At 30.6% G+C, this 16,413-nt stretch overlaps 1 protein-coding gene across 3 annotated transcripts; it reads right to left on the bottom strand.

Moving 5' to 3' along the window:
* Nucleotides 1-234: 234 nt before the first annotated feature.
* On the bottom strand, nt 235-15,850 carry LOC143073690 (receptor expression-enhancing protein 5-like). 3 transcript variants are annotated; one of them, XM_076249434.1, is made up of 6 exons: nt 15,712-15,850; nt 10,026-10,119; nt 6,813-6,951; nt 5,875-6,019; nt 5,215-5,238; nt 235-2,730 (listed from the first exon to the last, which is right to left on the bottom strand). In XM_076249434.1, the coding sequence occupies exons 1-6, from the start codon at nt 15,800-15,802 to the stop codon at nt 2,645-2,647; spliced, it is 579 nt and encodes a 192-aa protein (XP_076105549.1). In that variant the 5' UTR covers nt 15,803-15,850; the 3' UTR covers nt 235-2,644. The 3 variants fall into 3 exon arrangements, with proteins under 3 accessions (XP_076105549.1, XP_076105547.1, XP_076105548.1); XM_076249432.1 differs by lacking the exon at nt 15,712-15,850 and adding an exon at nt 14,056-14,227; XM_076249433.1 differs by lacking the exons at nt 5,215-5,238; nt 15,712-15,850 and adding an exon at nt 14,056-14,225.
* Nucleotides 15,851-16,413: the final 563 nt, after the last annotated feature.

The following is a 16,413-nucleotide window of genomic DNA, read 5'->3' as shown; positions in this document are numbered from 1 at the left end:
TTCATACACTCCAATAAGTGACCAGTATTCATACCCTCCAACAAGTGGCCAATATTTCATACACTCCAACAAATGGCCAATATTGCATACATTCTAACAAGTGGCCAATATTTCATATACTCCAACAAGTGGCCAGTATTGCATACACTCCAACAAGTAGCCAATATGTCATACTCACAACAAATGGCCAATATTTTATACACAACAAGTCAAGCGAGGCATAAAATAAACAAATTAACAGGTGTATATCAATTTATTATTTTTTTTAAGGTTCAAAACATTCACCAGAGGAATATGGTCAGGATGACTTAAATCTAATAATAAAACCTTATTATATTTCTCTAATTTTTTTTTCTTTTCTGCTATTGTCTTATTATCCTAGCATCAGTTTTTTTATTTTTTCAGATATTTTCAAATTATCTTCAAAATAGAGCAGGTTCTTCTCTCTCAAACACCCAGTAATTCTATCATAACAAGGTTTTAATATACATGTATACTATGCTGAATAACTTTGAAAGTTTATGAATATTAAAATGTAATTTCACATTTATAGAGAATGACTATAAATTATATTTTTTTTACAATATAACAACATTAATCTATAAAATATGATACACAGATTCATTTTCACTAGATTTATATTTGTGCATAGAAATAATGTGGTGAGGTAAAGAGTTGTGTTTGAACTGTACCAAAAGTGCATAGCTTTGAGCCATTCTTCACTCAATTTTTGTATTACTTTTTGGGGAGGATTAGAAAAACCCTTTTAATAACTGACTCAATCTTGTATTTTCATAAATGTTTATACTACTATACACAATACCAAATCTGAACTTATAATATTGTCACAGTTTAATGCTTTCAAATAGTATTTTCTAAACTCCATTAGCTGCTGTATAAGATCATTCATGTTTTTATAAGGCACCATAGTACAAGAAAACAGAATTCATTAAACATACTTGACGTGGACTAGAATTAATTAACAATGCTACAACAATCAGTTAATATATAGTCAGAAGATTGAAACAGACTAAATACAACAGTCAAACATTACATTAAGTATATATAAATGTCACAGCCCATTTTATATTTTAACTATTTTACATTGTTTTCTAAAATGAATGACTTCTAAGAAAAGCACAAATTAGTTATCTCCCATGTCCAATAAAGCTTGCAAATGTCTGATTATCTCCCTTGTTCAATTAAGCATTTGTAAATGTCTGGCAAGTTTACCTAAAAGGTCAGCTTCAGTATTTGGCTGAGGTTATATTAGGAGAAATAATCTCACTGCCTACAGACAAGGAGTGGCAGTGTTTCGGTTAATCTTTGTTTTCAAACAAAGGGAGATAACTCAATTCATATCGTTTAACAAATCCTTGATACTCAATTTCAATGTACACCCTTTTCTAGATTACAGCAATCTCAAATTTAATTTTTTCTGATTCCTATTATATCATGAATGTCAGGTGTAGAAATTACTTTCTTCACTCAACTCATTTGATTTTTATTTCACCATTATTGAGCAGTATTATATTTTACCCTGTCTTTATTCAGATCTTCTATTTTATAGTCAAGATTATATGCATTATACATAAATATATATATATAGTTACTTGGAATAATATCTAGCATAACTGGAACTACAAAGAATAAATGCACTGCATTATTCAGATTTCAAGCTGAGATTCCAAATAAAACAATAACAGCATTAAATGCTCAAAGTTGATATAAATAGGAGAACCACAAATCGGTACAGGTCATACAGGCAAGCACTTAAATATAATTAAATTCTATGTACAAAATGTAAACATTTTAGTAAACATAAATAAATTATAAAGAAATATTCTAAACAGTTTCTGTGATGAATAAACAAACTGATGAAAAATCAAACAAATATATAGAAACCAAGCTGAAGCTCTCTTTTGAAACACATTTTAATATTATTGCACTTCTCCATGTTTAAAATCTACACTTCTTTAATTCATTCCACTTATCTAATTCACAGTTTCAGAATTTATGAACTATGGGTAATTTAATTTTGTGTACATCAAGATGGAAATAATGTCAAATCATCTTATGTTTTGGAAGTAAGCCAATCAAAAAGATTTGGTGTTCATGTGTGAAAGTATCACTTCATTGCATTCTAAAACTGACAATTAATGTAAAGTAGTTTGAAAGAAAGTTTTTATTTTGTAGTGACTAGGGCTAAGTCAATATTATGTCTTGAAGAACACTAGAAACTTGCAAATATTATGGTTTTTCTTTTCGAAAATCTAAAGCTTTTTAATATGCTAATACGTTTTTCTTGCACTTTTTACATGTATTTAACTTAGAAAATTTGTATAAATCAAATTTAAATTTATCAGTTTCTTGCTTTCAGTTGTTTTAAGGGAACTTGTAAACCAATGCACCAAAAGCATCTAATGGATGAATTGAACATGTTTTATCTTATTAAATGGTTGGCATTTCTTAAAAACAGAAATAAGGAATGTACTATAAATAACAGGAGGCATGATAAATCATCTGGTAAAAATTAAATAATACAAAAAACTGATATGCAAAAAATTAAAGAGTAAAAATCCAGGTGTTGTACAATAATTAAATGAAGAAGGTTGAGCATTAGTCCTCTTGGTTACACACAAATTTATTCATCTTTAGTGGCGTCGGCCATTCTCTTCCTAATAGCATCATTGGCAGCTCCTCTTCCTATATCTTCAGCAAAATCTCCAACTGTAAAAAATAATATAACACTCAATTAATGGGAAATTAAAATTTACATAATCAGCATGTTTTTAATCTTCTCTTCATCTTATACTTGAGGTTCTGTATAATAAGGATTTGTGATTCAGTTTAACTAGGATTTTAATTTTTCTATCATTGATTTATTATCATAAGGATACTCATAAGTAAGTCATTTCCTGGGGTTTAGTAATGAGAAGGATTAAATCAAACTTTTCATAAATTACCCATATTTGTTTAAAAAAGATCTAGCTGTTTGAAAAAACATAACACTTTTGAACATGTTGAAAGTATAACACACATGGAGAATGGACTTGGACTAATAACAATTGTTAATAGTCTCTTAGGGTTTATAAATCAGCTTGAGTCTAATGAATGAACATTTGAAATTTCTTTTAACAATTAAAGTGAAGGAAACAAAATCAGATGGTAAAGCCAACACATCTCCCAACTAGGTCAGATTTTTGTTCAGATTCTTTAAGAGAAAGATGTTTTATATTATAAGGAGCAGTTTAAATATAACATGCAATATTTTCATTCTGAGTTGACAACTATATGTGTTTATTAAAGTGACAGAACAATTAGTACATAAATTTAGAATATAAAATGCATGAATTTGTCAGTATTACTTATTTTATAGGTGCTTATTCTAACATACATGAAATTAATAGTCTTGTAACATATGTAATTTCAGGGTTTGAAATTGACAGTGGCCCACTTGCTTATGACTCCTAAAATTTGTTTAAGGCTACTAAAATTTTTCTCTTTTCATGTATAGAACACTATATTTAGGGTACAAAAATTTAAAATGTGGGCTGTTATTCCAAAATTTTAACTTTAATCCCTGAATTTGGTAGGATAATAGCAACATTATAAGTCTTTGAATAACATAAGTAGCTTAGAAAATAAAGATTTGTATGATGATGATCAAACAATAAACAACCAAATTTTAAAAGGGACAGAACTCCTTACTTATATTGTCTTGGACAAGTAAAGGAAAGGGCAACCAAAACACCTGTTTGACAATTTCTGCATTCAACATGTGTCCAGGTCTAAAGTCTGTAATTCAGTGGTTGTCAGTTGTTGCTATTCGTTGTATCTGTTATTTGTTCATTTTTTTTTTTTTTACATAAATGAGGCCATAAGTTTTCAAGTTTAAATTGTTTACATTGGTTTCAGGTGAATATGTGTTTAATTGGTAATCATACCACATCTTATTTGTATATCAAAAACAAACTCTGTACTAAAAATGAAACTATACACATATAAATAAACTTTATATTATTGGTATAAACGGAATTTATTAATGTTTGTACAAGACCATCAATAGTCCCCAAAATAATTTCAAATTGTAAACAGAGCCCTCTTATGAAATGTGCCTTTGTGTAGAAGAATTGTGCTTTATTTGGGATTTACATCAAATTGATTTGTACAAGCAGGGTCCACAAAATTACAAATAGCGTCCTGATATAGAGGAAACTTTCAAAAGGCATTGTAAAGCATTTAGCATCAGGAATTCAGGATGGTCCAATTTTTATATCAATATATCAAAACTTAAGATTAAATTTCATTTGTGGATAAATCTTGGCATACATTATATTAGCAGAAGGCAAAATTCATTAGAGGAAGCATTTTCACACACATAGTTGGTTTCTGAGAGGAATAAACAATTGCAATGTCAATATGTCATATGATTTTGGAAATTTCAAATAATTTTAAACCCAAGCTGGCCAATACTTTTTAATAAGTAAATAGAAGTTCCTAAGAAACCAAGCTTTTGCCAACTTGAAAGCTATTATCTAATACCTTCTACTAAAAATTTAAGTCTGTTGTACATGAAGTTTAGTTTAAAATGTATCATGCCTTATAACAAGCCTTTGATGGTTTAAGAACTATATTGTGTAGTTGGATAATCAAGTGCTAAGGTTACCAAGGCCTGGATTGCAAACAAAACAAATAAATAAATATAACTGAAAAGCTAACCAATTAGAACATGAAATAGATCTTTGCCTATGGATCATCGCTGTTGACTCTACTTATATAAAAGAAAATGTATGTTTGATTCAGATACTTAAGTTAGAAGAATGCATGTTAGTCTGCAAGTTGTTAAAAATTTAGGTAGATCAGATCAATTTTTTATAAAAATATTAAAAATCAATTTTTGTAGACCTTTAATTAATATCACAAATATAAGAGAAAAGTTTGTCTCAAAATTTGACTTGTTTGTTATATCTAGAAAAATTTACTGGAATACACGTATTCTATTAATATCAAACTTTCTGATATACATTAAACATTTTTCTTTTGAAAGTAAGCCATAAGCAACCAATTCCTACCACACAAAACATAAATTCTATTATCTATTTTGAAAAAAGTTTTCAATAAATCATCAATTCAATCTATTGGTTAGTTTTTAATTAGAGTAAACAGAAACAGGTAAATAATTCCTGTAACCATGGTAACCAAGTCACTTACCTTTTTGTTTTGCTATACCAAACACTTCACAAGGAAAATTTAAAAAATTGGTTAAAGCAGACATGTTAGTTGCTGAATTGAAATACAATATAAGCTATAGGTACTGCTATGGAGTAAAGGGCCAACCAAAACACAGACACAAGAAATAAAATCTTATCAAAGGAACAGCCCTAATTCAATTGATCTAGACACTTTTCACAACTGTTAATGGACAAATATATTAACCTTCATCAAAAAGGGTTGTAACAAAAATGTTTAAATATCACCATATATTTTTAATGGTGGTGCTCATCCAATCTTTACATCAGCCTTTCTGGAAATTAACCTCATTTTTTGTTATTGTTCTCTGACAATTATACGAAATTATGTTGCCCTATTGGTGAAATGCTTTATTCCATTTCCCAAGTTATATCAAAATTGAACAAGAATTAATAATACCTAATTATTAAATAATGTAGTCTGTCCCTCAAAATGTGAAACAAATCAAAATAGCAGGACTTGAAAAGCAAACCTATTCTATCAATAATTTCTGTTCCTTTTATTTTCCCAAACATTCTGTTATAAAATGTTATTTACTTGCTATATTATAAGCCTGTTATAAAGTTAAACCATTTATACAACCACTTCTCAACAAATAAATAACCTCTTTCTGTGACTTACCTTCTTGTAGTCTATCAGCAGCCTTGTCGATAGCATCATCAATTTTATTTTGGTACTTGAGGACAATAGGTTTGATCAGACGATGGTAGATCATCTGGGAGCCATTAGAAGCAATAGGAGCCATACACCATACCAAGAACACACACTACAATAAACAGTTCAACAATTATATAGAAGCAATAGGATCCATACACCATACTAAAAACACACACTACAATAAACAGTTCATCAATTATATAGAAGCAATAGGATCCATACACCATACTAAAAACACACACTACAATAAACAATTATATTATTCTGATTATTTCTAGATGGATTGTTGAACAGAGAGGATATGTTGGATTGATTAATAGTTGGTATTTTAATGCAACTTTTGGGCTATTTCTTGGCAGCTAGTTTTTATTGATGGAGGAAACTGCAGAGCCCAGATAAACCATGACGATATGAAAATTAAAATTCTAGTCAATTAAGATTGGAGTCAAGTGCACCCGCACAGGTTGGGGAGATATGTTGGACAATGAACAAACTATATGAAATAAATTATATCCCTTTGCTTATTCTTGTAATTGTTTACTAAACATACTAAAAGTAGAAGATATCTTCATATTGTTTATGTCAATATACTTTAATTATTTTAATTTTGGAACGATTTAAGGAATGACATTTTTTAATACTGTTTTTGTCTGATGTGACATCTTTGTTTGTGAAGATAACTTAATTCAAAACATTTGTTCTCTGCCTGGCCTGTCCTTATCTTGATGTATGTGCATTATTAATCTCCTGTTTTCTTTGATTAAATTATGACATATACACCATATTTACTTTTATTCATAAATTTCAATCAATTGGCCAAGGCTTCATGTTTATATATTGGTGCAGCTGTGCATAGGATATTGAAAAAGTCATGAGTTATTCCTTTATATACAAGTACAAACCTTCAGAAACCAGTAAAATGGGATCCAGAACAGGAAAATGTCAGCGAAGAACTCAACCAATGCGAAAAAGCTATAGACCACCCAGTACGTCAACCATTGTGTATCATCTTCTTTCTGACGACTCTCTATGGCTTTTACTCTGAGACAAAAAACATTTCATATTACAATTTCATTTTACTTTTGGTAGTTCATTGGTGAAAGGTAAGAGTACCTTTCTGATTTTATGTTTCACTGAAGTCATTAAACAATATAAATATAATCTCATTACATTACAGTATACAATTCTATTTTGGTAAATACATGGGCATGTGTACTATAATTTGCAAGCATTTAAAGACATACATGTAAGTATATTGTATGATTCAAAAACAAGCAAATTTTTGTTGTGATGTTATACTACTGTTTTAGAAAAAAAGGAGAAGGTTTGGTACAAATGTACCATTAAAATGTTTAATCCCACTGCATATGTTTGCACCTGTCCTAAGTCAGGAATCTGATGTACAGTAGTTGTCGTTTGTTTAAGTAATTTATACATGTTTCTCATTTCTCGTTTCTTATATAGATTAGACCGTTAGTTTTCCCGTTTGAATGGTTTTACACTAGTAATTTTGGAGCCCTTTATAGCTTGTTGTTCGGTGTGAGTCAAGGCTCCGTGTTGAAGGCCATACATTGACCTATAATGGTTTACTTTTATAAATTGTTATTTGGATGGAGAGTTGTCTCACTGGCACTCACACCACATCTTCCTATATCTATCTAAGGACATTTTTTAATCATCTTTCAAAATAATCTTGATGAGAATCCCTGAATGGATAGGCATACAATGAACAAGAATGTGTCCAAAGTACACGGATGCCCCACTCGCACTATTATTTTCCATGTTCAATGGACCATGAAATTGGATAAAAAAAATAATTAGGCATTAAAATTAGAAAGATAATATCATAGAGAACATGTGTACTAAGTTTCAAGTTGATTGGACTTCAACTTCATCAAAAACTACCTTGACCAAAAACTTTAACCTGAAACATGCACTGTCATTTTCCATGTTCAGTGGACCATGAAATTGGGGTCAAAAGTTTAATTTGGCTTTAAAATTAGAAAGATCATATCATAAGGAACATGTGTTCTAAGTTTCAAGTTGATTGGACTTCAACTTCATCAAAAACTACCTTGACCAAAAACTTTAACCTGAAGCGGGACAGACAGACGAACAGACAGACAGACGGACGAACGGACGCACAGACCAGAAAACATAATGCCCCTCTACTATCGTAGGTGGGGCATAAAAATGTCAAGTTTCTTGTTTCTTTTTAAATCAGTTTTTATTGATTTCAAAACTTTTTATTTATAAAATGTAAGTGCTGTATTAAATCAAATAACATGAAGTCATAATAGAATTTGCACATCTGAGATGAATGTATTATTTGTATGATAATTTTTCAAGCACTGTTAAAATCAAGTTGTACTGAACCCTTTGAACAATGACCATGATGACACATACGGTTTTACCATATTACCAATATGAAGTGGGATGGGATAAATCAGAAAAGAAGAACAATGTACATGTACCTGAGGATTTTAAATACAATTTGTAAATTGTTATCTGATGTGTGAAATCCTATCAAAATAATATTTCCTACTTTAAACAATATTTAAATTTTCTCTATGTAAATTAAGTTCCGTTATGAAAACAATGAGGTTTTGATTTCACTTTCATTGAAGTTTTCACATTTTTCAAGCGTATCTTTATTCATTTCTATTATTATTACTGTGGATTCATTTATTTTCGTGGGTATCAATTTTCGTGGATAGAGAAAAAAAGACGTTTCGTGGTATACGTAAATTCGTGGATCGCTGATTACAACAACAAAAAATTAGATACGTAATTCGTGGATTTCTTTTTGATTTAGGAGATCATATAACCTCCTTGGTTTGATCAATAATAAAACAAAACAAAAAAGAAGGAATTCATTGAAAAAGCTCGCTTGGTCATTCTAGGTTAAAGTGTTCATTGATAACTTCGATTACAATAATGGACAGAGACAACTAATTATTTGTTTGTTTTACAATTTATAAATTCTTGTCTGAATTCTATAAGGCATTCAAAACTTTATGATTGAAAGCTCATTTCCCTAATCACGATATAATAAACAGTGATATAAGTATAAGGTGTGAAAATAAATGTTCCTGTCATAAACAATATTACCTACGGGCAATATCCCCGTACTTAATCCTATTGATGTTTAATGATAATCACTGGTAAACCAAACTATGACAGATATATTTATTATAGATTTAATCAAAATACTTGTATCTTCTTTCAATAAAAACAAGTGTTATGTTACAATGTTTATCGCTAGTCAACACTATACTAGAACTGCATAACATAACCGGAAATAAACATCCGACTCAATACACATTTCTCGGGATTATTTTTCGTTGAATTCTTAAATTTGTGGTTCGCTGTTACCCACAAAATCCACGAAAATTGGTATACCACGAATAAAAATGAATCCACAGTATTACTCAAAAAAAGAAGTTTTAACAAACTTGAACTCAAAAGGATTACATGAGGTTCATCAGATAGACATGATAGAAAAAAGTAAAATCACAAAAATACTGAACTCAGAGGAAAATCAATTCGGAAAGTCTATAATCACATGGCAAAATCAAATAACAAAACGCATCAAAACGAAATGACAAGAACAGAAGTTAACCTTTATGCAAGTGCAGATATACATGTACAAGACTGACTAATTTTTGAAAATTCAAGTATCTGACTATGAGGTATCGGTTTTTGCTGTTGTTGACGGCCACATACGGTGACCAATAGTTGTTAATTTCGGTGTCATTTTGGTTTCTTGTGGATAGTTGTCTCATAGGCAATCATACCACATCTTCTTTTTTTATAAATACATGTAGTTAATACAAAATAAAAGATGAAATTTGGTCTATCTTAAAGCTATAATTAAATAGGGTCCTTATATTAAGCAACTCAATTTTTAAATAGTTACATTGTACAGAATTTCAACATGAAATAGATTAACAATGTATTCATTTGCATAAGGTTCATTTTTATCTGACAAAGCTCATACACAGTCATTCACATCTTGAATTTCATTTTTTCTTCTTCTATTTTTTAACATGTGGACATGTGTTTCAATTAATGTATACACCAACAACTAATACAGTCATACTTAATGTACTTACGATGCATAAGCTGGATAGAGGAATCCAACAAAGTTACAAACAAACTGGGCTCCATATCCTACCATTAAATAAATGCCCAAAAATGCTGCCAGAGCTAAAATTGGAATAGATACAAGTCAGAATATATTCATGAGCAAAATGTATTTATATTATACTACTAACTAGTGCGAAATACCCCAGCTAATCCTGTTTTAATTGGTTACTTTGACAGGATATATGCCCATATAACTTGCTCATATACCCTGTGCACAAAAAAACAAAGATCACTCAAAATGGTACTTTATATATATATATATTGATATCAGGACACTCCAGTATAACATAATTTTATATTTTTAGAAGAAAAAATCAACTGTTGCATCTCCGATCATGCCTATTGTTCAAAACTTGGAATTTCATTACATTGTACAATGTCCAACTGCAATATTTTTTTTTTGGTTAAAAGTAATTTTTATTAATTATGATTTTATAAATGGAAACAGATTTCTACTTCATCAGAAATGTGCCCTATAACATTTGTCTATGTTTTGATTTTTTTTTTTCAGTTAAGAACTAAAGAGATACAGATCTGTGTAGTGAGCAAATTCAAAATTATGGCATGCATTTACTACTGCGATTTTTTTTAGAATAAACAAAATTGTGTGATCAAATATTGTGATTTCAAGAAAATCTGCATAAAATATATGAATCAGATATCAGAATGATTTAAATATCTTTTAACAAGTTTCGTATCCAGTGTAAATAATTTAATATGGAACATGATTCTTTTTAATTTCTCAAAATATATTGTACATGTTGGACACAAAAATCTATACATTTGATTTTAGACTAATTTAAAAAAACATTGTGTCAACCTGGCCTAAGGAGAAAGTGTAGAACATGGTTTTGACATGTCAACTATACATGTATAATATATGTGTTTTTCATCATGTTTATAATCAAACAGGTTTTAAATGTTGTCTGCAGGTTAACTCAATAAGGAAGACCCAAACCATATCATATTATTCATTTGTGACTCTGGTTTGTGTCTAGTTTATGTAAAAGTGTTCCAGCTAGGCCGTTTTCAGAGTTGTAATACTATATTAAAGGGAGATGAGACAGTTTCAAATTGTATTGGTGTAAGTTTGTTTTTTTTGTGAATTTGAGAAGGTCCCATCTTTGATAAATCATAAAACACAGAATACAAATATACTTGATGCTGAGAACTGAGGTTCAAAACTAGGAGATAGTAAATCATTTATTTTTTATCTGGATATTACAGGTTTTACAATGTACTCATATTGAGTCTTTATTGACACAATGTTTTACTTTTGACAGATATACATGTACAAAAAAAAATGACATTTTGTACATGTATCAGTGTGCATGGACTAAAAATTCATTCCAGGACATATGATGAACATTCATTTTAATTGTCAATGAGACAACTATCAACCAAGAGTTTAACTAAAGTTAATATAAGCAATAGTTGCTCTAGTATCTGTGAGCATAAAAAAAATTGATAAAAAAATGACTTATTTTCCTTTGAACAGAAACAAGCAATTAATAAGTATTTCATCAAAAATTTAATTTAAGGGAAAGTTAAATAAAGAAATAAAGAGCTGCCCCATGAGCAGATGATACGCCCATCGCTTTTTCAACGTATAAAGTTCCATTACTCCTCAATGTTATAATAGAAATTAATTTAAAAAAAACTAAAGGGAGGTTATTTTTATAGATATAAACTAGTCACCAAAGTTTCATGAAAGCACTTTTGAGTTATTGGCCGAAAACTGGAAAATCCCCCCTTTTTTATGAATAAAATCTCATAACTCTGAAACGTAAAATCTAAAATTTCAAAAAAATTGAAATGGAGCTTAAGTCAATAAATATAAACATTTCTACAAAGTTTCATGAAAACAGCTCAAAGCATTTTTGAATTATTGTACGAAAACTGAAAAATCACAATTTTTTAATGAATAAAACCCAAAGATACAAAATTTATAAAAATCGAAAGGGAGCTCACATCAATAGTTATATTCAATCCATCAAAGTTTCATACAAACTGGATAAAGCATTTTTGAGTTATTGTACGAAACTATACTGACTATATACTAACTGAACAAGGAGAAAAGCTAAAATCTTGAAAATCAAAATTGACCTGTAACTTGTCATGATAAAACAACAAACCAAAAATTAAATCAATATCTTCATGCATGAAGAAAAAAAGTCTGGAAAACTGATTTGCTGGACAGTGCAAACTAAAGTCCCCTTTGACTTTGTTGGTAGGGGACTAAAAACAAAAATGCCAGTAATATCAGAACAGCTGAACTTGACTTGTTTGGTGCTTGTGGGTTTTAATATATACTGTACCAACTTGACTTTTGTGTATTGAAAATGGTAAGCACATTTCATTACACAGTGATCTGGAAGGTTTTTTTCACTATGGGCCCAGGGCCCCTGAAAAATAAATTCAATGAGCCATTTTAAAAAATGTAATGGGCCATGTTGTCAAATAAGTGCATGTGGGCCATTTTAATTGACTTCTGTAAAAAAAAAATTATCAGTATATTTTTGGCAAAGAGGTGTTGATACTTACCTTTATGATTTTAAATAAAATCATGGATATTGTTCCTGTGATTTTATAATTTCAATTTGAATGAATATACAATAACTTCTTCCTACCCCAACAATATTTAAGTCAACCTTTATTTACAATGTTTAAACTGGTACTGTTGCCTTGTTCATGTTCATGGTTTTTTTTTGTACATTAAATTTGGGTCTTCGTCGATACCATACTTATTCTAGACGTTCCGTATCAGAGGACATTTCAGGCATTTCCTCTGCACTTCTTGTATTATTATAACTTCATCACGGTGACAAGGAAACAGTATAGAGTACCATTAATTCATAGAACATAACAACAAATCGCTGAAGTCATGTTTACAAACTGTGAAAACGAGCCAAAGACCAAAAAATGACAAGGACAGTAAGACGTCTTTTATGGAGACAAAAACTATATTCCTAAAAAGTCTTGGGGTTCTTCAATCGAAATAATAGCAAGCTAAACTAAATGAGATTATTATTAGAGTTAAATCTCGTCTGTACTAGCCAAATTTCACAAATTTAAAGTTGTTTATAAACAAATATATCATGAATGATGGTTAATTACGTTTTTCGGGTTATCGGTTAGACCGCAAGGTTCTATTATTACAATAGGAAAACACCGAGACGTTAAATCGCATGGTTCTATTATGATAGGGAAACACCCGAGACGTCCCAAAAATATATAGGTGCTCCTATTTTTGGAGGAACATTACACAGTTGTGTACACACACATGGCGGTACGGAACACGATCGGAAATTCATTTGACGATATCTAAACATTTCGAAACGAAGTGAAAAATATTGTGCGCCACATGGGCGCTTACATTTGTCACTATATGCGCCATTTCTTGTCAATGTGCGCTATAGGCGCAGGGCGCACATCCTTCCCAATCACTGATTACATTTCATGTATGAACACTGATAGAGTTTTATCTAAGTATTTCCTTTTTTCCAAATGGCAATGCAAAATGATGGTACAACATGTACAATATTGGGGAATCCGAATATTAAACATGGGCTACACCCTTATTTTAGGATTGGTCTACTGGCTCCTTTAAACCATGTTAAGGGCATCCCATCTCCATTGAGATGACAACAGGCATCATGTTTACAGCTCTTTCAGCAGGGATCAAGGCTCTGAAGGAACTGTAGAGCAAATGTAGGAACCCAAAATGAAAGATTACACTTTTCAGCACTGCCACTGGATGGGAAATTTAATTAAACTTGCTATGCAGAATACACTACATTTCAACAATTTTGTAGCTATTTGAAATAAAACATAACAAATGAACTCTGTGGGACAATAAAACGTCATAATTGAAATGCAAAGAAATGAATTTCAACCAAGTACTCGGTCTTTGGTTCAAGGCCACTAACAGCTGTTACCGGTCAAGGTCCATTCACATCACACCTTCAAATGAGAATAATTTCCTAAATATCTTACCAATTACTATATACATGCGTCGAACGCCAGTTTTGTCTTCGATCTTTTGCAATAAATCGGTGAAAAAATTCTTTTCCTGCAAAGCTTTGTTTAATTTTGCCTTCCATCCCTCCGCAGTTCCTGAAGTCGTGCTGGCCATTTTGCTGGTTTCCGATCAGTGTCAATGAAACGCTTGAATGGGCACTTTAGCTCACGACACAGGATTGGACATGGGTTTCACACAAAAAAATAGAATAGGACTGTTAAGGAAACACTCGAAAAACACGTAATAATACAAAAAAATAAGATGTGGTATGATTGCCAATGAAACAACTGTCCACAAGAGACCAAAATGACACAGACATTAACAACTATAGGTCACCGTAAGGACTTCAACAATGAGCAAAGCCCATACCGTATAGTCAGCTATAATAGGCCCTGATAAGACAATGTAAAACAATTCAAACGAGAAAAGTAACGCGGGCCTTATTTCATTGAAATAAAAAAATGAACGAAAAACAAATATGTAACACATAAACAAACGACAACCACTGAATTACAGGCTCCTGACTTGGGACATGCATATACTTAAATAATGGGGCGGGGTTAAACATGTTGGTTTAATTTAAGATTTAAATTATTTAATTAGCAAAACAGTGAAATTTATATTTTTACACCTCAGTAATCACACTGGTTCAAACTAGATTTTTGTTAGTATAAACTCTTGCATTAAATTTACTCACTATATTATTTTGCTCTTTTTATTGGATATAAACATTTCCTTTGTTTTTAATTGTTTATTTATACTATTGCAAAGTGTTTTCTTTACATATTTGAGTTTGATATAACGTTGAAATTACCCACCCTCCCTCCCTCTTTCGATTTTTTTTTCTTTCCTTTTATAAATTTATATCGGCGGATTTTTGCCAAGAAATTTGGTTATATATTCATGTTTATGTATTTTCTTTTGTGTATTTATTTATGATATATTGTGTTTTGTAATATATTGAAAAAATATTTATAACAGCCAATACAAACTATACCTATTGGCTTCCTTTTATTTCACCCACTTGATAATTCGCGAGATCCCAAGTATCCCTAAGTATACCACAAAAAACTTAAACTATGAAATGTAGGAAAAAACACAATTTTGCTTCAGGAATTGTATATCGAAAAGGCTTCTACAACAGTTTGATAAATGTATATGCAGGTTTGACAGTGTAATTGATGTGAAACAAACCTTCATCCAGGTTCGTCAGTCAAATAAAAAGTCACGGTAATTCCATGAAGCTGTGACAAATTTATGAATGACTGAAAAACTTAAACTTAAAGCTTCGACTGTATCTAAAACGGTTAACTGTCTAACTATTCAAATCCTTGGTCAGATATATGAAAAAAATATATAATTTTCAGACTGAACCTTAATGTCCCCGAGATATTGGTCACCACCCTGCTAAATTGGCTTATTATTTTCAAACGTTCACATCATAATTTACAAGTCTCCAGTAGACGTGACCAAAAAACTTTAACTGTTACCGTAAACCGAAAGTTTTAATAGTAAGTAACATGCTGATAGACGGACGTACATACATATTTTTATATTAACTCGGTTCTCGCCCTTCATGCTTGAAACTTTTGTATTTAAAAAAGATGAAAAAGTTAGAAAAACTAAGTTACCTTTACAATTATCAATTCTATCTTTTGATGAAAATGTGTGCTTTATGGTCTTCATAACAGATTTAAGAGCATCTCCTACTTTAGCTGACATCTTGTAATTTAAACTTAACGAAATAATGCTTTCTATTAATTATTATGTCACACTTGTCGCTGTTAGCTATCACAGTGAATACAATTCGGTATATTACAAGTTCTCTTAATTCGAAGAACAGTTCACAAACACAGTCGATGCTTATATTTTGAATGAACTTCTATTCAAAATTTTATCACAGCTAAAACGTTTGAAAATTACCAAGCAACTTTGTAGAACATAATTGAAAAACGAGTGATAAACAATACGAGGGGTTTTGACATTCCCACCAGTAAAACACCGCATCATTCAAACTCATTTTTTGTGTCCACAATAATAAACTGGACCACCTAGAAGACACTATATATTGTGCGCGCAACAAGTGTGGAGAGCTTTGAATCTGCTCTCGCGAAACGTCAGTAAATCTACGGCGCATTCACTCCCGTTGTTTAAAACACAGACACTTGTCTCAGAATTTGATATAAAATATGTCTATACAAATATTTTTTTAGACTAGTGCCTGTGGTTTAAAAGACATAATAGGTAACTATACGACGTACCCATACAGAATGGGTACAGATTCTGTGACATATTCATATTGAAAATAACTCTGCTTTTGCTTCTTGGTATAC

Source organism: Mytilus galloprovincialis, chromosome 4 (genome assembly GCF_965363235.1).
Source record: "Mytilus galloprovincialis chromosome 4, xbMytGall1.hap1.1, whole genome shotgun sequence".
NCBI classification, from domain to species: domain Eukaryota; kingdom Metazoa; phylum Mollusca; class Bivalvia; order Mytilida; family Mytilidae; genus Mytilus; species Mytilus galloprovincialis.
This window is presented reverse-complemented; position numbering and strand designations above follow the sequence as displayed.